Source organism: Chaetodon auriga, chromosome 4, assembly GCF_051107435.1.
Source record: "Chaetodon auriga isolate fChaAug3 chromosome 4, fChaAug3.hap1, whole genome shotgun sequence".
In the NCBI taxonomy this organism is placed as follows: Eukaryota; Metazoa; Chordata; class Actinopteri; order Chaetodontiformes; family Chaetodontidae; genus Chaetodon; species Chaetodon auriga.
Window position 1 is genome coordinate 9,321,260 of NC_135077.1, and position 25,574 is coordinate 9,346,833.

At 42.7% G+C, this 25,574-nt stretch overlaps 1 protein-coding gene across 14 annotated transcripts in view; it reads left to right on the top strand.

The window, feature by feature from the left end:
- camk2d2 (calcium/calmodulin-dependent protein kinase (CaM kinase) II delta 2) overlaps positions 1 to 25,574 on the top strand; it is a 36,219-nt gene continuing 10,645 nt past the window's right edge. For all 14 annotated transcript variants that reach the window (XM_076729330.1, XM_076729329.1, XM_076729332.1 and 11 more), the window contains exons 1-12: positions 1 to 458; positions 3,464 to 3,558; positions 17,614 to 17,673; positions 19,088 to 19,142; positions 20,470 to 20,535; positions 21,144 to 21,216; positions 22,825 to 22,927; positions 23,112 to 23,195; positions 23,438 to 23,532; positions 24,179 to 24,301; positions 24,639 to 24,722; positions 25,033 to 25,075. In XM_076729330.1, coding sequence (XP_076585445.1) covers positions 397 to 458; positions 3,464 to 3,558; positions 17,614 to 17,673; positions 19,088 to 19,142; positions 20,470 to 20,535; positions 21,144 to 21,216; positions 22,825 to 22,927; positions 23,112 to 23,195; positions 23,438 to 23,532; positions 24,179 to 24,301; positions 24,639 to 24,722; positions 25,033 to 25,075 — 943 coding nt within the window. In that variant the 5' untranslated portion in view covers positions 1 to 396. The remainder of the gene's footprint in view (positions 459 to 3,463; positions 3,559 to 17,613; positions 17,674 to 19,087; positions 19,143 to 20,469; positions 20,536 to 21,143; positions 21,217 to 22,824; positions 22,928 to 23,111; positions 23,196 to 23,437; positions 23,533 to 24,178; positions 24,302 to 24,638; positions 24,723 to 25,032; positions 25,076 to 25,574) is intronic.

The following is a 25,574-nucleotide window of genomic DNA, read 5'->3' on the forward strand; positions in this document are numbered from 1 at the left end:
GACTGAGCGCACAGCTGGGGGTAGGTGCGGTAGTGCGGCGTCTGATGCGCGCAGAGACGACCCTCACTGGACGGACACGCACCACAGACACGGGAATGCACACAAAATGCTGCGTCCACGAGCTGTGACAAGCTGCTGCATGTGAAGAAAATAAAGAAACAGCAAACGTCTACGCCGGAAGCTCTCTCGTCCAAATTGAAGCACTCGCGCAGGCAGTGTATTTGCCGCAGAAATCATCCCACCAGAGCTCCTGCCGATGCGCCTCAGCTGTGCATGAATCCCTCCGTTTGGCTTGCAGGTCCAGGACAAAACCGGGTGGCGACTGTGTGTGGAGGATACTGTTTGTGAAGTGCACCTTATCCGCGTCTCCGCACACCCCGTGGCACCACCTTCAGGATGGCGTTAACGATCTGCACGAGATTTACCGACGAATATCAGCTGTTCGAGGAATTGGGGAAGTAAGGAAGTATATTTTTATCAACTGGCATCATCTCTGTATGAAATGTCAGCCTGTTACGTAATAGGCCGCCTTGGCTTAGGGACGCGGATTCCGGGCTCTGTGTGTCTGTGCGTTTTTTGAATGTGTGACTATGCGCGACAGCGTAGCCATGAAATCTTTGATGCAGGGAGCTAAATACGCTATCATGTACCACGCAGGCCTGTACAATTGCATCCCGTTTGTTTTAATCCCACATCTGAAGCCCTGCTTACGTTTGATGCTTACGAAAGAGTATGTAGAAGCGAGCGTGTCGTCATTTGCCTCCATCCTGTGCAGCCACTGATGTTGCATTTCGACCTTTGGGTGCCACAGGAGGGTGAGGTGCCCCCATGTTGTAAACTGAACCGGGTGAAATGCATCGGGGTGTGTGAAATGGTGAGATTTGGTAACCCTCCCCCTCCCTCTTTACCTCTCTCACCCCTCCCCAAATCCTCCTCCTCCTCCTCCTCCTCCCGCGTGACAGAAATACACACTCGGTAATGCGACAGCAGACCATGTAGTTGGCGATGACACATTCCCCAGCCAAGCACCGAGCTGCGGTCAATTATCAGACACAGGCAGGGAATTCCTCACCCCTGAGAGAGACAGACAGACAGATAGACAGACACTGAGAGAGAGAAAAACCATGTACCTGTGCGCGCGCGCGCGCGCGCTCATGAACGTGAATTTCCACCTGTATGGCCGTGCGCTACCTGACCCGCAGTCTGCCCAGCACCCCGTGGTCAGTGTACACAATCCCAGATGTCTGCATCGTGGGTTGACTTTCAGCTAAAGCAGAGCGCCAGATAGAATTACCCAGTGTATCCCACTTAGCATACCATCACCCTGCTGATGGAAGCCAGAGTTTCCAGTGAGGAGGAGGAAGTCTCCACAGCCTCAGCCCCCTGCGGTTGCGATCCTTTCCCTGCTCATCTTACACCATCTGTCATCAATAATGCAACCATATTGCTTTTATAGTACCTTTAAACTTACCTGTACCGTGTGCAGCACCACCCCCTCCCCCCTAAATTATTCTAAAATTATTATTTCAGGAGATGTTTACGTAGGGCTGGAAAATGTTGGAAAGATTAGTAAAGTGATACATTTAGGAACCAGACTCAGATTAAGCCATTAGAAACCGTACCAGACAAGTTTTATCCCCTCACTTGGCCTGTATCAAATCAGTATTATTCTTTACATTTTTGCTTATTTTCAAATGCACACTATTCAGTTTTGGATTTTTAGTAATCTGAATTTCCTAGAAGTCTGTTCTATATGAGAATCAAATAGGAGACGATAGAAACTTGCTGAAGAGCCAGTCTGCGTTTGTTTCTGTCAATGTTATATTATCGTTGACCGCTTATGCAGTTTTATTACAGACTGATTTGAAAAAACTGCAGTGTGTTCCCCATAATATTAACGCAACTGACAAATAAATGTAGTATTAAATAAGTAGAGCATGTTTCAAGAAAAAACATTTTTTGGAGGGTGTTTCAGTGCAGTGGAAAGAATTCATTGAAATTTGTAAAATGTAGTTCCATGGTTTGCAAAATGCTGAGTTGTGATTTACATGATTGGACTGAAACATGCAAAACCAAGGGTATAGTAAGGAAAATAGAGCGTTCATTTATTCTCAAAAGAGGTTTTGAACTCTGTGTAATTTCACTGTGGAGCTCTCGTACATTCTGTCATGTGGGACTTCACAGACACAGGTAACATATGCACTTCACCGTGCCATACTAGCATCTATAGAGCACAGTCAAGTCAGATTCTTACATAACATGTTATGCTATGATCATTTCCTTTAACAAATCCCCTATAAATTAGAGGTAAGCTTTAGTGGCAAGCTGCTCACTCCACAGGATGTTAGATAACATGTTTACACATCACAATATACTCAGCAGTGATTACATAGGCACAAAGCTTACGTTGCTTCTCATATGGTAACACTGATTTTAACAAATCATATAACATTGCACAGTAACATTTTGCCACAGTCGTCAGCCATTAGATGTACAGCAAGTGAGAGAGCAGGGTTCATTTGAGGTAATGATTACATTTTCTGCTTCGTCTCTCCAGTGTCTGCATCCAAGTGCTTCTCGCTGTGTGTGATAGCTCTGATGCTGTATGAATATCACTGATGTTGTCTGGAGCTAGACAGGATGAGAACAGATTTTTATGTGAACGAGAAGGCGTGCGCAGACGGAGATGGAGGTTGAATAACGAAGCGGCCTGCATGGCTGCAGAGCTGAGCAGAGCCGAAGCTCCATGGCTGCATTTAGAGATGAGAGATGCAGCACTCTGCTCTTCTCCTCCCTCAAATATAGCTGACCTAGTTTTTTGATCTTCATACATGTGCCTGGATCACCAGAACAACACATGGCTCAAACAATAGAAGGCTGGTTGGTAGGCATGTTCGTTGGTGCCTCGTGTAGTGTTTGTGTGTGTGTGTGTGTGTGTGTGTGTGTGTGTGTGTGTGTGTGTGTGTGTGGTGATGAGTGCACACCTGTGAGTGTGTTTACGTGAGTAGCTGCACAGATACTGCAGCCAAGCTTTTTGTGCGATTTAATGTTGTAATATGGCTGTAAAACATCAGTTTTAACTCAGCTGTGGTTTTTATTACTCTCCCATGATGCCTGGGGGATGTTTCATAAGGAAAAAGGATCAGTTAAATCAGGTTTATGTCAGTAAATCTTTTCTGTTTTCAGGAAATCCTTTGTTAGGAAGCACGCTGCAATAAGTTTTGAATCTTAACTTTACCTCAGGCTTAAACTGGCTTTTCTCCAAATCAGTCAATCTGAAATACCTTTTTTTTTGCTTTCTTAGCCTCTCTTCAGCCAAGTTTTTCACACTAAGCCCTGTTTTTCAGGCCTCTGTTTCAAACCCTCCCTGATTGTAAATCGGCTAGTATGGGTCACAACTTAATGTTGAGCTTTTTTTGAATACATCAAGAAGTATTTCTCTCTGTGTGTGTATTCATTTCAGGGGCGCATTCTCTGTGGTCAGGAGGTGCGTGAAGATCTCCTCTGGACAGGAATATGCTGCCAAAATCATCAATACCAAGAAGCTTTCTGCCAGAGGTAGGACACACAGACACACATGTACCGACACACAACACATACAGAAACACACACACCACACACGAGCAGAAAAACATGCCCCAAGTGTCACGTGTGGATGAGCTGCCCCTGAAACGGGCTTTGGGAGGAACGAGTTAATGTGTGTGCATGTGTGAGAGAGTGAAAGTCAGCGAGCGAGAGGCAGACGGGCGCACAGCGGCAGAGACTCATCTGGATTTTGGCTGATTAAGTTGTCTGTGAAGGAAGCAGCGAATATGTCGACTAAATGCCGTAGCCGTTTGCCCACTTGCACTTTTTGTGCTGTGTGGCGCTGCACTGGTTCTCCTTTTTGTGTTATTCATATCTGTCCTTTGGTTTCTATGTAAATGTTTGTCACATAAAACCTTGTGTGTGCGCATGTGCGCTCCTACGTGCGCGTGCACGTGTTCCGTATTGATTCAGGGCTCTGGCTGGTCTTGTCGTCCCAGGGGCAGATCTCTTGCGAAGCCGACCCAGTTCTTTCACATCCGTCACTGTAATTGTAGCCGCTGGCCTGGTTGCCTTAGGCTTGGAACACACACACACACACACACACACATAATCACACACACACACACTAGCTCACACACACACGTACGTGCACACGCAAGCACACACATGACCCGGGAACTGCCAACAGCATATTCGTGGTTATAAACCAATGGTGTGTTGCGCCCTTGCTGTTCCTCCTTCTCTTCAGCCAATGGCGTGCTTTGGCACAGTTATTGCTGGCCTGTGATAACCAATGACTGCTGTCATACCTCACAAGGCGTCAGGGATCTGTAGATGTGAGCTGAGCCATTTAACTAAAATTTCATTAATAGTAATTTACTGTAAATTTCCTTGGCTGTTGTTGCACCCTTGTTATACCACTACCTATCGTCTCATTGTGATTATGCAAATGTATGTTTTTTATAGTGTTGTAGTATGTGTGTATAAACAAGCGACTCCCTCCCCCTCCTTGCAGTACTTTACCTTTCATTCCTTTCCAGCGGCTCCCAGTCTCCCTCCTCCTCAGCATCCTTCTCCGTGTTCTCTGTTGTTTTGCATTTACTCTTCTTCCCTACTTTGCATTTTCTTTATTCTCCCTCTTTCATATCTGTTCTCCCTCTTTTTTTTGACTTACAAGACACAGTCGTATTTGTCACCAGGTGCCTCTACCGCCTCCTCCTTCCCACACATCTTCTCCTCCTCCCCATCTATCCCTGCCGTCATACCGTCTGGTTATCGCTTCCTCTTCTGTGCCGCCCTTCATGCTGCATCCTTTTTTCTTTCTGCTGTCCTCACTCTTCCCTCACCAATCCTTCCGTCTTTTTGTCTCTCTTCCGCCCGTGTTGACCCCCCCCGCTTGCTGAGTGCAGTGTTGGTAATAGACACCTCGGCAGACGGATCAGTATCTCACCACTTGCATGCTGGGACAGATTTTCCAAAAATACTGCAAAGGGTTATCTCACCACATATGCATGCAGATCTGCGGGTGTGCACAAACACACACTCTTTCTCTCTATATATCTCTCTTTTTCCTCTCTTTGTTTGTGTGTATAGAGGTTAACATACCGGGCATGCAAGCGTGTCAGATATGGTCTTACCCTCTTTCTGTGATAAGCCCTAGAATTGCAACTCTTGATTCCCTTCTCTCTGGCAGGATCATGACCTCCCCCCAACCCCGCTCCACTACTGTGTGTGCGTGTTTGCCTATGCATGTGTATGTGCGTGTGTGAGTATATATAATTTAAAAGGGTTTAGGGTAGGATTGGTGGCTGGAAAGCAGGCAGATCAAGGCACTGTGTGTGTGTGTGTGTGTGTGTTTTGTTTCTGGTTATGCATGCACACAAGTGTGGTGGGCCTATAGGACCAGTCACAGTCCTGCAATCTGCAATCCTGATTATGCAGCCTTTCATTAAGAGCAGCAGATGAGTCAGTGAATGAGAGGAAGCCGTGGAGAGAGAGAGAGAAAGAGAGAGAGAGGATGGGAAGCAGAGGGAGAGAGACAGATAATCAGAGAAAGAAAGAGAAGATGGAAAGTCAACATTTACATGTGTGTGTATGTTTGTGCACGCTGTGTCCCTCACAGCAGTGGAATATTTGTCCTCTCCCTTCATGCATGCGTCAGTGTCCTGTCACTATGAGTCTGTCTGCTATCTTTTGTCACTTTGTATTTGCTTGTGATGTGCTGTGTGTGTGTGCACGTGAACAAGCGTGCATGTACTTGTGTCTATGTGTGTGTGTGTGTGTGTGTCTTCAATCCAGTTTGTGTGTGTGCTTGTGCACATGATCGTCCTTGTTTTGTACATCTGTGCACTAGCCTTCCCTGATTATGTGACCCTTTCAGCTCGTCTTAACAGCTGGGTAGGCATACATTGTGGAATCTAGTGCAATAAAGATATTCTGAATTGGAAAGAAGGCCTGCTTTTCTCGTTGTGTAAATATCACATTGCACTGTGAGAGTGACACAGAGATAAGGAGATAACATTTACAAGGAGGGTATGATGAAACTCTATCTGTTTTGATGCAGCACTGATGATGCTTTTCATTTTCTTTCTCCCATGTCATTTTCTCCCTTATTTGAATTCTCGTTCTTAATTTACTGTAACTGTACCATGTTGGTTCTGCAGAGACTGCATTATTGTTGTTCCTGGCTCGATGTTGTTCTAGTCCACCAATCTGTAACTGACCCTCCCCATAGTGGACAGTTTCTCTGGTAATAGCAATGTGCCGTTGTTATTTCTGTTATGTGGTGGTGTCATGGTAACAGAGATGATAGCTGTTGCTGAGGTGTAAGGCAGTCTGCCTCAGTGGTAAATATATATATTTATATGTGTGTGTGTGTGTGTGTGCGTGTGTGTGTGTGTGTGTGTGCTATATACCCTATATTACTCATGTTGTGGGGTCATAAATCTGTTTACACACTCACACTGTGGGGACAAACTGCAGGTCCCCATAATACAAAACCTTAAATTTTAGGGTAAAGACTGGTGTTAAGTTAAGGTTAGTGTTAGGTTAAGGTTAAGATAAGGGTTAGGGTTAGGCAAGTAGTGGTTATGGTTTGGGTTAGTCTCCATGAAATAAATCTAAGTCTATGTAATGTCTCCTAAAGTGATGAAAACCTAGTGTGTGTGTGTGTGTGTGTGTGTGTGTGTGTGTGTGTGTGTGTTTTTATGTGCATTTTATTTTTTGCATTTCGCCTGGTGTAGTTTCCCCTCATTAGGCAAGATAAAGATTTGTCCTCCCTCCTGCTTTCCCTTCCCTCTCTTATCGCCCTTATTCCTGCGCTCCTCCGGTGTCACTGTGACTCTGTTTCGCCTCAGTTTGAAGTGACGGAAAGCAAGGGAGAGACGGGACGTGATTGTGGGAGAGACTGAGATAGGAGGGAAGGAAAGGAAGGAGGGATCAGTGGGAAGAAGGGGGATCACATGACTCACTGGGTGCTTGAGGGCTAAAAATAAATGTTGGTCATTCTCTCACTCTCTGTGTCTCTATCTCACACACTCACAAGCGGAGAGACACACAGTATTGAAAATTTTCCATCTTTTGAAAGCATCCAGGTTTATGGTTTCGGTCAGTGCTCACCTGTCTGGCCAACCAGACTGCAGGTACACAGAGGGAGGAAAAGACCTGAAACTGTGGCATCTATCTTTGTGTATGTTTGCATTTTGAGCAATGCCGGGATTCTGCCCGATGCGATTTTTGTAAGAGTTCAACCTGCAATGACTGAAACTTACCACTCTTAAGCTGCTAAATGCTTCACTATGTTCATCAGCCTCTAGCTCCTTTAAGCAACTGAGCAAAATCCATGATAAAGGCCATTAGATGTGCCTGAAAGCTCCGGGAGAAATCTAGTGAGTGAACCTAGAGTAATGAATTTTTGTTGAAACAATGATATTACATCCTTTAAGGTTTAATGTAGAGATTGCGTTTGCTGTTGTCAGTGGTTTTTGGGTATTTTTTTTTTTTTTTTTTTGTCATTTGCATTTGATAATCATCTAACTAGCTGTGAGCTGCAGTAACTGTCTGAAAATGCTGCTAGATTGATAACTCGACCCACGGTTGTGCTGAGGTGGTGGTGCTTCTTTCCTTCTTTCTCAACATAACCAGCTTTGGCTGATAAATGCAGTAAGTAGTAATAAATAGTACTGAAATGCAAAGAGCACACTGGCAGCGCTCAACAGCTTCATTCGTAGGTAACCTGTTAGAGGCTGTATAAATAAGTGACTAATCTGTGCCATGCCAGTGTTTTGATGGACACTTATTCCAATTCCCTGTGTTGTTTTTCCCCCTCCCATATTCTGCAAAGATCCACCCGTACTTCTGATTGCTTCTGACCCTGACATTTTTTCTAACCCCAACCAACCCTCTAACCCTGACCCTAACCAAGCAACAGACGCTAGCCAATCAGAGAGACACTGGGCAGGTCTTTTGGGACATTTTTCTGACTATTGTGATTATTGATTAATGGGCTGTCACCTCTTAAAACTCTGCTAATAACATAAGTTCTAATCAGAATTGAGGCTTTCGATATATAAACTATGATCGCTGAGCCCAGGAAGAACCTACAGTATGACTAACAAGGCTAATGGACTCTGCAGAAAGTCAGGGTGTTCTTAATTACAGAGGACTGCATCTCCTTCTGTCTTCTCCTCTCTGCCTCTGTCCTTTTCAACCTCTGGTTGTTTTTTTTTTATCAGCTTGATTTACCCTTTCGCGCTAACAACTCTCTCTTCTCTGTCCTCCCTCACACATTCCCTGACACTGTGTTGCTCTCACAACAAAACCACAGTCTCAGTCTGTATTTCATGGTGGAAATCTTTATTCTGGTCTCCTCCCACAAGTACTTAAAACTCATGGCCTTTAAGCCCTTATCTAACTTCTTCAACAATGAAGCAGAAAACGGCTTCACAGCTGAGAGTTTCTATCAAGATATGGATAGACAAAGGCCACGGAGAAGAATGATATCTAAATGACAAATTAGAAAAAGATCTGTTTGGTTGTTGAAATGTTCATGTTTATCTCTGTGTCTTGTATTATTGTTCCAGCAGAACCATATCAGAACTGGAGAAATCCACATTAAAACACAATGTGCCTAGATAGGATAGGTAGGATATAGCACTGCTGCTAGGTGCAGAAACCTTTATTTAATTTCAAAACATTAACTGTAAATATCTTTTTTTTTTTTGTCAGTACTTCTTCACAAGTTCTTGTTACCAGGAGTGCCATTTTGCACTGATGTTCCAAAATCTCAAGCAGAGGAGGTCTGTTTCTGACAAAAGTAGCAGCTGTAGGCGTGAAATGCTGTGTGGCTGCAAAACAACTCGCTCTATATACAGTAACGCTATTGCTTTCTCCGCCTTTATGTAAAAGTGAAAGCTGGATGCAAAGTTCAGCCATGTTCTCTTAGGACTTGCTGGAAAGAAATGCAGTTACATGCAGCTCGAATTTAGCAGTTTAGCAATTTAGCAATTTATGTAGAAAATGCAGAATTTTCCTTTAAGTATTAACAGCTGGTGTGTTTGAGTCTTTGAGCGTTTGCACACTTTGGAACAGCACATGTGCATATTGTTTCATATCTCATCATATTAGGCAATGTTGCCTTCCTTACTGATAAAGCTTTGCTGGTTGCTGTGCCAGCTCTTATGGTAGCCAGTGAGCTACATAGTGTCTTTAAAGGAACATTTTCAGAAAAAGCCCATGCTATTATAACTGTTGTTTAATAGCGGGGATTATATTCCTGCAAAGAATCATTTATACTGTCATTATGGGACCAGTATTTTGATATCTTGGTGCTGCAGTGCTCTTTCGCAGCACCACAGACTTCCAGTCATTACCGTACTACAAGAATTCACTGTACAGTCGGGCTTCATTGGCGCATTTGAATCTATAGCTTTTTGTGCCTGTCTCTCCTTGTCAGGATGTCTCCGGACCACCACCCTCAGATTAAGCCACTTTTACATATTAGTCTAATGTGCGTGCAGCTGCATTACGCTGGATAAGATAGAAGCCGACATTACCGTAGGTTATGAGCCTCTCGGCAATACTCCGGGGGCAGCTTTATCTCTGACACCAGCCACCTTTTGTTTCTCCTCAGAAGAGAAAGCAAGGGAGTTATCAGTCTCATAATTCTTCCTCTATTGGGAACCAGCAGAGGGTGACGGTGTCTCAGCGTCCTGGATGGTTTCATTAGACCCCCGGGTTCTGTGGCGGGTAGAAGGGGACCGTGTGGAGGAGGACTATTTAGCCGCTGGCCACAGAGGATGTTACTTCACCCCACTACATCTTTTTAATTAAAACTCTTAATTAAATTTGAGCAGAGAAATTCTAGCACCCTGTTGTGGTGTGTGTGGTGGGTCGATTTGCGTGTGCATTTGGAGCAGGGCTTCAACTAAGGCTTATTTTCATTATCGATTAAATTATTGATCGTTTAAACGGATTAATCGAACGATGCCCATACATGTCCCCAGACAATGTTTTCAAACTGCTAACGTTGTCTGACCAAGAGTCAAAACATGCAAAGATATTCAATTTACAGTGATAGCCTATAAACGTTAGTTCATTTGAGAAGCTCTACCCAAAAAAACATGGGTATTTTTAATGTGATAAATGATTTCAGCTAATAATTGATTGTCATAATTAGAAGCTGGTATGAATCATTTACAGATGCATCGGTATCGAAAGATTGTGGTCTTAGTTAGATTTTATTAATCATGTTTTGTTTCGTGTTTTAGGTGATTGTGGACTTTTTCTCTGCATTTTTGCACTTTCCAGATGAGTTAATTAACAACTTTGCTTGTGTTGATAGAAAACAGATTACGCAACACTGACTGTGTCATTATTAAATGATGATAGTTCAAACTCTATAATATGACTTTGATTGGAACTGATGTTTTGTCCTGATAAATTATTTCATTATTCCGATAAATCAGCCGTTTTGTTTTACCAAACCAAAGAAATCCTCTCTCATATGTCCTTCTATAGAGCTATTTATCGAAAATATCACTGAGCTGCGCTGTTCCTATACATTTTTATTCCCCCTTTGCAGTTTGCATCTGATGCAGACACGAATACATATTTGTAACAGAAAGTAATGTGACGTTACATCTCTAGTACAATACCTTGTTACGTTAACGCTGCAAAAATAAAGCAAGCCAAACTCCTTCGTCCTTTTTATATTACATTTTACATTTCCGTTAATATTTCATAGATACAGTAGTTATGTTAGTTGTCAGAAACAGAAACAGTTGATACCAGCATGGGACCAAAAAAAACTCATTCTGTTTTTTCAAGTGTGTAAGTGAGTGAATTGTAGGTTTCAGTGAAGTGAGTGCTTGACATTATAATGCGAGTCTGACTGATACAAGAGGCCAGAAATCAGATATGAGATACAAACTGGGGACACAATGTTTTAAAGCGTAATGTTCAGTGAAGACACACATGCTGGCCTCTTCTTTGTGTGTGTTCGACTACCTTTCTCTGTCTGTGTCTCTTTGTTCTGTCTATATTTCTGTCTCTGGCTTGTTTTCCTTCTCGCTCTCGATGTCTTCTCTGTCTGTCCCGAAATCCGGTCGTGTTAGACTTACAGGACGTCAAACTACGAGAGGCAAAGAAAACACACACACAAACACGCACACACACACAGAGCGGTACACTCTGCTGCAGTGCGGTTGCAGACGCGACACATCCAAAACTGACTGAAAGAGAAACAAGCAGCAGTGGAGACAGACAGAGAGGGAAACAGAGGTGAAGGTTTAGTGGGGTCGGCATTAACAAACTCTGTAAGCAAACATGTCCTTGAATCTGGATTATTCTTACCTTCAGAGTTACGAGAAGCCATATATCTGCCCCCAAAGTACATAAAAAGTCAGACCATGAAAAAAAACAAACATATAAAAACAAGTCACAGATACAGGTACAGGTAACACCAACCCAGGTAACACTTCCGATAGACTTGTGGGCTGTTGACGCCTTTAACAAGCAGTTGAACTGGCCTTTGTCTTGCCTCATGCTGTAGAGTGTCGTTGTAATTCTTTGTGTTTTTTAAGGTCTGTTGTTGCTTATGTTTTTACCATTTCTTTCTTTCTTTCTTTCTTTCTTTCTTTCTTTCTTTCTTTCTTTCTTTCGTTTTTTAAACTGTTTTTGTTCTTATTTTGAACAATTTTGACTTTTTGACCTTGCTCTGTGAAAGGCGCTACAGGAAGTAAAGTTTGCTTACTAACAGCAATCTTTTATTAAGGATTTACTCATACAAGGTGGGAAGAAAGTGTTGCAGCAGGGAAGTCCAGGACGGAAGGATGACACAAGTCAAAGCAGATATAATAAAGAGAAAAAAGAAAATATATGAAATGAGAGGAAATGTTCACATGAATCACAGGTATGTGCTTCCCATTTTGGCATATCTACTAATTGGGGTTGATTTGCAATAAGGACCACTTCCCTGTCGGCCTACATTGCCCTTTCAGTATTCTGAATACACAGTATTCTTCACGGAAAAGCTCCATTGTAACCGGCAGCTTTCTCTAAAAGGAGAAGATAACTCCATATTACATAATATTGTAACATATTGTATTGTAATTATAAGTTAATGAGAAAACAGGTTTACAAGAGATGTCACTGTTGCAATAAAGAGAACCAGTAGAAAGTAAGGTAATGCGTTTATTAATAACTTACCCATCAGAGTTACTCACAGGAAGTGACAATATTTCTATGAGCTAGGAAATAGTTTGTGTGGGAAGTTTTTGAGTGTTGCTCAATTCAGTTATTGCAAAAATGGCAGATCTCCATCTTCACGTGACAGTGAGAACATATAGGAAGCTCTCCTTACGTCAGGCTTGCTGTCGACTAACTGACGTAGACATAAATGACAACTGGGCCATCCTAAATATGGTATGAAGTGTGAAATCCTAATCTGGGTAGGACAGAGGCTGCATGCTTGCGGTGCTGATGCCAAGAAATAGATGGTTTTAGACAAGATGGTTTATGACGTGACAAATGCAAGAGGTCAGAGTCCTACAGACAGCAAAGCAGCTGACAGAGATCCAGCACAGCAGTGTCCTGCGCTGCTCTGTTCAGGCCACATTTTTAAGAAGGCTCAAATGATGTGCAACGTGTGCTCATCCTCTAAGTTATTGAGAATTTTTCCTTTTAAATCTGCTGCATCCATAGCCATATATCATTAGCACAAAAACTTTAGCCATAAACAAACAAGACCGTCAAAGCTTTTTTCTTTACAGTAGACTTACAGTATACTTCCAAATGATTAGCTTCATCTAAAAAGTGAAAGAAAAAACCTTTGACTGTGGAAAAAAAAGAAAATCTTCACACCAGGAAGCAACTCAGTATGTTGCGGATTAAGTCAACTCTATATATGAATACAATGCTAGACAGAGTAACACACATGCATGTGGACATTCAGACACGCCAAAAAGGTCCCGTCCTGACAGTCTTGAATGATAACAGCTGACTGTGGTTGCTACACATTTGTCTGCACAATAGCAGTGGCTTCGCACTATGTAGAAATGCTGCTGTCAGTCTTAACCGCGTAAGCAAAAAGCCTCTCGCCAGTTGCTGTGACAGTCGGGCTCAAGCTTGCACACACACACACACAGATACTTTAAAGTATTGTAAAGTATTTTTATCACCTGCTCACGACTCATTGTTGTCAGTCTGAGACTTTTTGAGAGTCAGGCAGATTTCCGAGTCGACTGCAGCACAAGTTGGCTCAGGGAAAAGTGTAAATTGTGATTTTCTAATCCATTGAAAAATAGAATTCCTCTGGCAGGCTTACATAGAGACAATCAAACCCCTGCTCACCCCTATGGGCACTTATGTGCTCCAATCCAGTTCATTTATCTTTGAAGGGAAATAAAGGAAATGTCAAGGGAACATACGAACTCCACATAGACAGGACCAGGACAAACCAAGCAGCCCTCTTGTTATGAAGCAATGGTGCTAAAACCTGAGCGGATCTCAACCAAACTGCATTTAAACATTCACAAAGTTACTAACATATTGTAACCTACTTGCCTACAGCTTTTTTAATTGAAGCTAGTCTTGTTTTAGTTTACAGCAAGTCTCTAGCACAGCTACAGCAATATAATTGATAAGTTTAACCACATAGTTGCATTTCTTCTTCTTCTTCTTCTTCTTCTTCTTCTTCTTGTACTTATTAAAATAAACTGCATTAACCATCACATTATCAGCAGCAGTCTCCTGTCTTCCACAACAATGCCTTTTTGCTTAAGGGTCATGTCAAATGCATCTTGCAGCTGCAGAGGGCTACAATGAAAAGTTACTGTTTTAATGTGTTACATAAGCAGCTGTCTAACAAAAGCATCTAATGCAGACAAACATTTAGTGTGGGTTGTGCTGTTTATTCTAGTGTACTGGATGCTCTTCTTTTTGGCTTCTACAGTACATAAGCACTTACAGGCACCTCTAAAGTTCCCTTTTCTCCTTCTGATCCTAATGCACGTCCACAGTGTGCGCTCCGTGTGCTCTGGACGACATGGATTGATGTTCCAGAGATGTGTTCAAATTGCACACCTCTTTTAAAAGCATGTGTGCTCCTTCAGAACGAGTTCTTGTGCTTTCCTGTCTGTAGTTCTACAGAGTTTGATAGTTGTGTGTGAACTCTCGATGTCAGCCATTTGCATGCAAGGCTGGTTCCACTGCAGAGGAGAAGAGAGGCCTGACGCTCTGATTGGTGCAGGAGTTGCTAGACAACAGATGTCCAGCCGGCTGGGAGGTGGACTACCTGTGGAGGAGGGAGATAGTGGAGACAGAGAGAGAGTGAAAGAAAAGTAGAGGTGGAAAATGATGGAGAGGGGGAGTTAGGTTGTCATATTACCGACATTCACAATGCACAGTGAGATACAGCACAGCGAAACATACCACCGACCTAATATAACCACCTCTGTATGTACTGTACCTTGAAAGCAGTGTTTTTCCATGGTTTTTTAATTGCTTGATTTTTGAGGGTCAGCTGTAAAACATTGCATTCATGAGACTACATTTGAATAGGAAAGTCAGTTTTCCTGTAAAATACATCTCCAAAGAACACAAAATTGAAATAAAAAAATTTTTTTTTGGTGGTCTGGGTAAATATGTTTGTGTGGGCTGCAGCAGATATATTTTATAATTTGTAGGAGAAGGGCTGGGGGCTACTGACGTGCACCAGTCTACAGTAGCTTCAGCAGAGTACTGGAAGCTTTTCTACTGGCTTTTCTGTTGTACAATGCTGTCATGATAAATTATGAAATGAGTCTATTATACTCGTCAGTCATGGAGGTTTAAATGAACACAGAGTATCTGATTGTTCACATACAATAAAAAGAGATTGTGACATATTATTGGTATCTCTATCAAAGATTATGTATGTATTATCATTTATATAGAGATTTTAGATGCTAGTTTAGTCTATACACAAAGTATAGATAAGGGAAAAAGAGAGAAAAGGATGTATTTCTGGGCTGGAGGGGCCACCACAATAAAAAAAACAAACAAGCATTGCAGCATGCAATTTGACGGTGGTAGATTGAAAAAGACGTATAACCAAAAAGCAAAATCTCCAAGTCAAAAATAAAATGCTGGAGTAAGAAAACTGGGCGCTGGGGTTACTGATATGAATATTTTAGCAAACAAAACACAGAGTTTGTGTGTTAGACTGAGAGAGAGCCAAAGAGATTATGTGTCATTCAGTAACATGGTAAGACTGAGGCAGAGATGGAGAGATTAGTGACCTTGCTCAGAGGGTCCTGCTAATCATGAAATAATGGCTGAGCTGCCCTTGTTTCTGGCTCTGCCTGTCAGGATGCCTGTCTGCTGCTGCGCCTGTCTCTGAAGCTGGCAGCATACCTCAAACAACATCGAAATTGGCGTGTTCTCACAGGCAATGTGGCAGACTCACGACCACACAAAAGAGCTGCTTCGGCGTCCGTTTGTCGCAGCCTGTGCAGGCCTCTTGTCTGAAGCTTTCTCACAGTCTTCTTTCACCCCTGAAGTTGGTTTACAGTCATATCATTGATTGTGGTCTTCCTTTGGCCTTGGGCTGCACGTTTTCCAGTTTATCTGTTGTTTATTTATACCTTTGTCACCTCTCCAACTTAACCAGATAACATTTATAGCATTGTGTCATTACATGTCTGAGTCACTGCAACACCTGAATGGAAAGGAAGGATTTATTACATGTAGTCAGGTAATGGTTTTGTGGCTGTTTATCACCTTTTTTAATTTGATGGGTTTTGGAAGATAATCAAAGTGTTGGTCCATGTTTTACAGAGTGAACATGCCATCTTCTTTTCTGTTTTTTGTGCCTGTAACCAACAGCACTGGGGCAGGTTTTAAATCAGCTTCTTCCTTCTGTATTTTTAGTTTTAACTGTAGTGCAGCCACAGCTCATCCTGTATTTGTTTTGCATGTCGCTGCTGGGATTTTATTCTGGCTTCATCTCTTTCACTGCGACTGATAAACTCCACCCTCTGGTGTGGATGAACAGTCTTTCAGTCATAGTGAACATACTGTTCTGGCATTTTTACCCAGCATGTGAGAGCACGCCAAGTTCCATTTGGTTTAAAGTACACTGCAGCCCTAAGTTTGTCTGAGTGTTGCTTCCTATAGATGCTCGACGCCGACACAAACAGGCAGACACCTGTACCTATAATGGGAACAAGCTGCCTGGTGTTCTTTGTTGGTCTTGCCTCTGAGCTGCACTGAGTCCACAGTTTCCATAGCATCAAGAAGAGCAGGGGATGGAGACATGGATGAGAGTGAAAAATAGGCGTCCTATTTTATTTGAAAAAAAAAAAAAAAAAGTAGAACCCGCTGCTCTTCTTTCTCTCCCTCACGTTCTCTCTTGCTCCTGCGCTCTGTGTCTCGAGGCAGAGCTGAAATGGGTCGCCTCAGCACCGTACTGCATCGCTCATTATAACGACTGCTGCTCTGACTCAGTTGTTCCGAATCAGAGTCACTGGACTTTGGCTTCTCCTGACAGGGAGATTTGAGAGTCACGTCTTGTGTCACAAAGTCAGATAAAATCAGTCTGGGCCTCATGGAGGAGGGATTCTGTCTGAGGGCTGCCGTGTGACCGAGGTCACATGGATGGAGTACAGTAGCCCTGGTACCTGATGTCCTGTCTGTTGCTCCCTGCAGACGCCGTTGGCTGTCTTGTTAGCAAGCATGCACATGTTGCACAAAGTGATTAACAACAGCTTTCTGAGGTATAGAATAAAACAAGCAGGATATGCTGTATTTAAGTTAAATGTCCTCTGTTAAAATAGGTGGACAATACTCACATCAATCTCTCAAGGGGGTCTGAAATAGACATAATTTTCTTTATTTGAAAGTTTTGTCTGATGTAACAGTGGGACACATTTCATTTTAGCGAACACCAGTTTGATCCTCGTGATGTATGTCATTACCATCACCACCCAGCTCTGGTCTTACAGTGTATCCTGTCACCCAGTCCCTGTCTGTTGTAACTGAACAAAGAAACGTAAGACAGAGAAAAACTGATCTTTACATTTGAACTTGACTTTGGCTTCATGAGAAAGTGTATTTGTATTTCTGCAAATTTATTTTGTCCTCAGGGCAGCAAAAAGGAACCTGCCAGCACACCGCAGCCTCATATTAATCATCTCACAGGAGGTCAGTCTGAAGCCACTGTGGCTCCTCACTCTGTTTGTTGATCGCTGTTGCCGCCCTGTTTGTGGCACATAACCAAGCACATATCAGGTCACATTATTTTTGTCAAGCGTTTCAGGTCTGATAAGGAAAAGAGCCGGGCTGACACCAAGCCAACGTACACACTCAGAGACAGACACAACACACACACATACAGAAGTGTGAATGTCAAGCACACAAACACCACACTGATGCTGACAACGCTGCCCTAACACTTGGGCTCCACCTCCACTAAGTCAAAATTAACTTGCAGCCAACTTCATGCTGGATGATTCAGAAGGCCAATCACACCAGTGAATAATGAAGAGCATTAAAAATAACCTGCCTGTGCTTCTCTCTGCGTTTGTGTCTCCTCTGCTTTTCCTTTAGATCATCAAAAGCTGGAGAGAGAGGCCCGGATTTGTCGTTTACTGAAGCACCCCAACATCGGTGAGCGTCGAGTCCTCAGTCTTAAAATACGCACGCTGATACAAACGAAAACACACATATTTTGCTCAGGTCTCTGATGAATCCTGCCGTGGCTATTCATCTTCTAGACACAGTTATGAGGAGGAGGAGAGAGAGAGAAACCCTGTGTGTGTGTGTGTGTGCGTGTGTACAGGTATCTAATGATGATGTATCTGTGTGCTCTCCCAGCCGAGTCATCAGAAAGACACGGGAGCCCAAAGCCCTCTCTCTAAACCACTGACCCTTTACACTCTTTCCTCTTCATTATACCTCTGATAGAACCCGTCTCTCCTCCTTTGTTCTTTTCACACTCATCCTCTCATTCTCTTTCTCTTCTTCGCTGTCTTTATCTCAGGTTTCTTAAATCACTTCTGCACCACAGCAGCCGCTCCTGTCAGTTTTCTAAGATAACTCTGTGCTTATAAAATTTGAGAGCAGCTATGACTGAACATTTTGACTCCCAGGCTTTGAAACCTTTAAAGACTATCTTAATTAGAAATTGGAGATACTATAAAGACATTCCATAGGACAGTTCTTCGGTATCAGGAGCCAAATGCTAATTATTGACTTCCTATTATCAATACAAAGTCCTCTGTATGCTAACACCTCAGATTAAGACATTAGCAATATCAGCACAGCTGCAGGGATCAAAGACCAAAGTGGAAGCAAGCCAGAAAGTTTATTTCCTTAAACATTTTAGCTTAAACTTGAATGGATATAGAGGCATATATTGACTCACTGTAACAATCAGCATTAACAGATTTGATCATATATTTACCTACAAGTAGGATTTAATATTCCTTTGTTTTTTAATCCAAGTTGAGTCCCTAGATCATCAGTTCAGATGTCAAAACAAAGATGTACAAATCTTTAACCTTTACAAGGCTTATTGCGTGACTACAGGTTTATAACTGGGGTTATCAACATGTTTTAAAGCCCATTTCATGAATTCTCTTATCCATCGTTAGCTATGTACACAAATAATTGGAACTGGGCTCATTTGAGTCTTAGTTGTTCTACAAGGTTTCAGCTAATCTCAGTGATTGTGGAAATAGTAACTGTGCTCAGAAACTTCTCAGGATGTATCCGCTCTCAATAACATTATGAATATCTCGTTGATATGTTATGCATTGCAGAGTCATTCTGCTCCTTAATGTACACTTAGTACTTCACGCTGCTCCTTTGCATAATACCACAGAATTTTCAGTACATATGACAGCCTAACTCTGAGGCACAGCAGCACAAAGGAAAATGTAAACAATGAGTATTTGGCAGTGTGTGTATTGAGGTGTTGACTGCCGTCTGTTTCATTTGGCTTTTTCTTCTGTCTCCCTTTCCTTTTCTGTCCTGTATTTGTGCTTTGCGTCTTTTTTTTTTTTTTAAACCTCCTTTCCAGTTCGACTCCATGACAGCATATCAGAAGAAGGTTTCCACTATCTGGTGTTTGATCTGTGAGTAACTGACTCATGCACACATTCTCTGTCAATTGTAACCAACCGAACAAGTTCACATGTTGTGTCTTGTTTTACTTTCCCTGCCAGTTTGTGTACTTGTATGAGGTTAACATGGGTATAGAAATGTCCTCAGTTCTTATCAAGCACACTGGCTTTTTGTAAAACCATTATCTTTTAGCACATTTGAAAGAGTAAAATTTGTGTCATTCAGGCCACAAAGGTCTGTTTATATGGAAAATCAGTAGCTCGTCAAGTTGCTGCCACCAGTGTTTTCCAGTGTTTTCCGCAGCAGGCTGTCTAATGAAGGTGTCCCCTGTCTGGGCAATCAGTTCAATTCTTAATATATTTTGTCATCAGTTATTTTGCTAACATTTGTCAAACACCGACGCCAACTCTCTGCTCTCTACTCAGCAGGACACAGCCTCTCAGTTGAGTGCGTGCGCACACACACACACACACACACACACACACACACACACACATTCACAGATCATGTGGGTCACAGACGTTTCTCTTTCTTCATCGCATTTTTTGGAGGTGGAGGCTAGCGGTTGTAAAACGTGTATGCACAGCAAGTCGCAACTTGTTAATCACAAATACTCAAAGATTATTAGATTAAAGTTGGACTCAGAGGACCAGTGTGTGACATTTATGGGGACTATTGGAAGAATGTGTAATACTTTCTCACCCCCCCCACCACCCCCCACCCCACCCCAACACACACACACACACACACACACACACACACACACTGCTTTTGTGGTAGTTGCCCCTACAATAGGTTTCTCCAAGACCACATTTTGCCACAATGACACACACACACACACACACACACACACACACACACACACACACACACACACACACATAAAGCCTCACAAGGTGAAAACATCACCAGCCACACTGTTGTGGTTGAGTAATATTAACTGGGCTAAGTTAGAGCTTATGAAGAGTTGGTGCAACAGGCTCCTGACCTATATAGCTTCTCCAGCATGTGTGTGCGCGCTTGTGGCCGAAGGGTGTGTTTGTAGAAAGCCCTTTGGGTAGATTTGTGCCCATACAAACCTTGTTAGGATGTGCACAGACACATACACAAAATGCATGCAAAGAAACATGTGCAACCCTGTTCACCATATCTTCAACCGTACCTTCTTACACATTCTCGTGCAAGCTTACATGCCCTCAAAAACACATGCTTTAGCTAATTGTTGTAATAAGTTTACAGTAGATGTGTATAAGGGCATGAGCGAATGATTGTGTTTCAGCCGTCGATACGGAGAGACAGGAACATGTGCACTATAATGTTTTCTCTGCCGCTCCGCAGGGTGACAGGAGGAGAGCTATTTGAGGATATCGTAGCAAGGGAGTACTACAGTGAGGCTGATGCCAGGTAACACACACCCACGCACATATACACTGCTGAGCACAGCAGCCATCATGCATCTCTTTCTGTTACTAGCGTGTATATTTGTGTGTTTCACCTATGGTCGTCTCAGAGGTGTGATGCAGCTGCCTTGTCTCAGAGGCATCTCGTAGAGTTATTTATAAAGGTGATTAACGACATATAGCCTTCTGTATTAATCATACACAGCCTACCTTACACCGCCAGCTTTATGTTGAAATACTCCCTCCCCAGAGAGAGAGAGAGAGAGAGAGAGAGAGAGAGAGAGAGAGAGAGAGAGAGAGAGAGATAGTGTCTGTATCTGTGTTTTCACTCTGTATAGTTTCAGTCTGTCTATACAGTGTAATACATTAAATCTTATGAAAAATGGCTCGCATTTTGTGACTTAATATCATCCATCAAAAAAGCAGCATCACACATAAAAAGTCTAATGAAGGACATGCCTGTATATGATACATTGCTATGTCATTATTTCCTCTTCTCTTCCCCTCACTGAATAACCATCATCCTCTCGTCTCTGCCTTCCTTCCTTTCTTTTTCTCCCCTCTTTTTCTGTCTCTCCTTCCATTCCCTCCATCACAAACTGCTGCCCTCAGCCACTGCATACAGCAGATCCTCGAGAGTGTCCATCACTGCCATGTTAATGGCATCGTCCACAGGGACCTGAAGGTTTGTATGACCACAGCCGGTCGTGACTCTGTACAACAGATGACAACATTCGGAAAGACCCAGTGACTCCCCTAGCAGTCTTTACCGTTTGCATCCACACACTTTGGTTTTTTTTTACGCACTGTTTGATGTAATGAAGCTGAAATTGATAATTGTTTTCTCATGTGAGAGGAAAAATACCGTCATAAAGATTTTTTATTTGTCACAAGCTTTGAGCAGTTCATAAAGCTGATTTGACCTTGACCCCAGCTTTGAAATTGGCTGCAACTCTGGTGTGCAGGAATGAGATTTAAACCAGCCAAACATGCAGAGACTTAAGGCAGTACAATCTGCCTTCCTACATTGTTGCATTAGAATCTTGTTGATTCGTTATTCTCGGCTTAATACCTGTCCTGCTGATGTCAAGAATAAGGATCCTCTTCTAATACTACCCCTGACGTTGCAGAGAGCATGCTAGTCTTAATGTGTGTGTGTGTGTGTGTGGGGGGGGGGGGGGGGGGGGGGGGGGGGGATTGTGTGTAGCAGTGCTATGGTGACAGGAATAGGAGCAATCACAAGCCTGAACCTTGGGAATGATCACCATTTGCATAATTATGTTGAAATTATGTTGAGATGTGAAAGATTTTCCAAGGTCATGAATATTCTAATGGAAGTCTGTATTCTCATAACCTCCCCAGAGCATTTTTATGTGCAGGAAAGAGGATGCAAGAAAGCTCTCTTGAGTATGTTCAAATGGACTGTGAAATGTGTACTGTAAAAAACACCAATTAGGAAAAAAAAAAAAGAGATTTCCAATCATGTCGACTTAATTAGGCAAGACATCCTTCGCTGAAGTGATTTAAAGTTTTTCATAGACTTCATGATCGGGAGGATTTCTTCATTATCTAAATGATTATGTGTCCAGTTGTCAGTTAGTGTCCTGGTGAGTCATGTCTGCCATAAACTGTGTGCTCACAGGCTGTCTGTGTTTAGAGTCTCTAAATGTTAGGAAATGTATTATTCAGTAGAGCACACTGTCTAACTGCCTTAGGTTAGCAAAGACCTTTCTGCACCTGTGTCCATGTGAGTGTGTGTGCACGTGTGCTCGCTGAGGGCTTGCGTATCTTTCTGATTGTGCTAAACTGTGTTAGCATGCGATGTGTGTTTGTTGTTACTCATATGTGGCTGAGTCACTTGTTTTTACACCCACGTCTCCTGTTACACCACACCTCCCTCCTTTATCCTTCTCCCTGCAGTGTGCACTTTGTTCCCACTCATGGATTTTAGCGGTGGATTGATGTTTCTGTGGACAAGCACAGCATGTCTGCTACCAGTTCACTCTCTGAGAATCCATGAGGCTGAGGGAGCAAGTCCACAGCTCCAGCGTGGAAAATGTCCTCTGTCACGAAGAGATTTGGTCCCGTGCACATTTATGTTTTCTGTCATTTTTGTGGCAGAAAGGGAGTTGCCTCAGACACTGATTTAAGAGCAGTTTAGCATCGTTAACCCCTAATAGTTTGGATTAGGATTTGGTTTGGTTAATCTGATCTTAGATCTGTGTCTGTGGGCAGCTTGTTCCCAGAGCGTGTGACCTCTCACCTCTAACCTGTTTGACTCCGCCCCCCCCAGCCTGAGAACCTTCTATTGGCCAGTAAGCTGAAGGGGGCGGCGGTCAAGTTGGCTGACTTTGGGCTGGCTATCGAGGTGCAGGGGGACCAGCAGGCATGGTTTGGTGAGTATTCATCCATCCATTTTTCAACCTGAATCAGTTGGTCAAGTTGATCAAGCAACCAACCAATCAGTCGATCAATCAATCAATCGCTCATTCAGTTAGTTGAGAAACAGCCTGGACACTGAATTGCCCACTCCTGCCTACCATTCCACATCTCCTCCCTCCCTCCATATTACTCCTCCAGGTTTTGCTGGCACCCCGGGATACTTGTCTCCGGAGGTTCTGAGGAAAGACCCATATGGGAAGCCAGTGGACATGTGGGCTTGTGGTAAATAACATTCAAATTCTCTCACTGCAACTGTTTGAATGACGCTGGAGCTAAAGCCTCAATCCGAGGCTTTTTTCTGTGGCTCTGCACCAGCACTGCATCTTCATGTTGTTTCACGTGTTTCCGGCAGTGTTAAGTGAGTGGATTTGATGTTGTTGGGGAGTAAATTAGGTTTTATCAGTATGCAGTTTATTGGTGTTTTCTGACACCATACTGAACTTTATGATGTCACTTCCTTCCAGGTGTGATTTTATACATCCTGCTGGTGGGTTACCCTCCCTTCTGGGATGAGGACCAGCACCGCCTTTATCAACAAATCAAGGCTGGAGCCTATGATGTAAGCATTCACACACATTAAGTACAAACTAGGGCTGTCGTTAAAAATAAGTCAACTAACATATGATTACTTTAAATTCATTTAAATGCAACCCACATGGCCCAATCCTAAAATAAGTTGCAGAATTCATGTGGTTCTGTTCTTTTGCTAACAGACAACTTAAGATTTGTTGTCATGCTAAGGTTTCCATAAGGCTGTGGGCAAACAGCCGTACCTTTATCCACAATTCCTTCATTTATGGTGTCTTCTCGGATGGTTTGGTGTTATGACTGTGTTGTTTGCCCCACTGTAAAATTTGGCAGATCATCACTATTCAAATATTTAATTTCTCTCCCTTGATTTTGAAGGTTTTGGGAAATTGTGATCATAAATTCAATTTTTAAAAGGAACCTAATGTTTCCAAAGACACTCATGATGGTCTTGTCCACTAATTTCCTCAGCCGGGTGTTTCAATGAAATGAAAACAATGTTAAAATAAGAAATCACACACGTGTGCAATTTTGAATTCCCATATGTACTCTTTTTTTTGGTTCTGTCTTTTATTCAGAATATTGTTTTTTTACTCATGTTGTGTTTTGTTCCACCTCTCCTTTGCCTCCTTTGTCAATCTGTGCAATCAGCATTGAACACTCTTGTATTTTGACAGTTCCCGTCTCCAGAGTGGGACACTGTAACTCCTGAGGCCAAAGATCTGATCAACAAGATGCTGACCATCAACCCCAGTAAACGCATCACTGCTGCAGAGGCCCTCAAACACCCATGGATCTGCGTATGTGTCACACACACACACACACACACACACACACACACACACACACACACACACACACACACACACACAAACAGATGCTGAAACACACAGGTGCAGCCACAGAAACAAAGACCCACACACTGATAATGATAAACTATTATTGGTAAAAGAAGGCCAGTCGCATCAGTCATGGCATCAGATCCACCTTGCACAAACACACACAACTCTTCACAGTGTTAGCACACACACACACACACACACACACACACACACACACACACACACATTCCTCCCAACCATTGTTTGCATTCTCTGCTAATCCTCCAAATCCTCTCTCATCATCTTCTTCCTGCAGCAACGGTCCACTGTAGCTTCCATGATGCACAGGCAGGAGACAGTGGAGTGCCTGAAGAAATTCAACGCCAGGAGGAAACTCAAGGTGAGACGTTTGGCAATCCATGTTTCTATTTATGTAGAACAATCCATCCAGCCATCTTTCTCTGCCCCTGCTCTCTCTGTCTTCCTCGCTCAAGACTTCTCAGGGTAACTCAGAAATAATGACTTTCTCTCCCAAACCTTCAAGTTGCCCTTTTGCTGTGGTCTTCTTTCTTGCTGTAACCTTATAATCAATCTTCCTATTTCTGTTTCTTTCTTCCTTCCTTCCTTCCTTCCTTCTTCCATCCTTCTGTCCTTCCTTCCTTCCTTCCATCATCATTACCTCCTTCTTTCCTTCTTTTCTGCCACTGCAGGGAGCCATATTGACCACTTTGCTGGTCACAAGAAACTTCTCAGGTATGTCTCTCTTAGACCTGGTTTCCCAAACATATTTTATAAACTAAAAACATTCATTTTTTTTATTAGAAAAAAACAAAAAAAACAGAAGGCTGGAAATACTTCTTAGCCTTTAATATTATATAATAGTAGTTTGGTCAGGTGCACTGTGGAAAATGCATCTTCTAGTGATGAGGAAAACAGATCAGAGGCACTACAAAGTAGGTAAAAATGTGCAGTCAATCTTTACATTTGAAAGAAAAAAAATGAGTAGAGGCTTTCAGACCTATTTTTGAATGCCTTCGATCTGTTTCTCCATGGAACAAAAACGATCTTGGCACAAAGGTGCCATTTGGTAAACAGTCATCTCTCTTTATCTCTCTAGCTATTGCTCTTTCACCCTGTCTCTGTTTTGCACTCTATCATACCTTTTTGCATGCATTTCCTTTGACCTATCTCTATTGCCTCGGCCTCTTAATGGCCTACTTTCTCTCTTCATTCTGCAGTTAAATGCATTAGT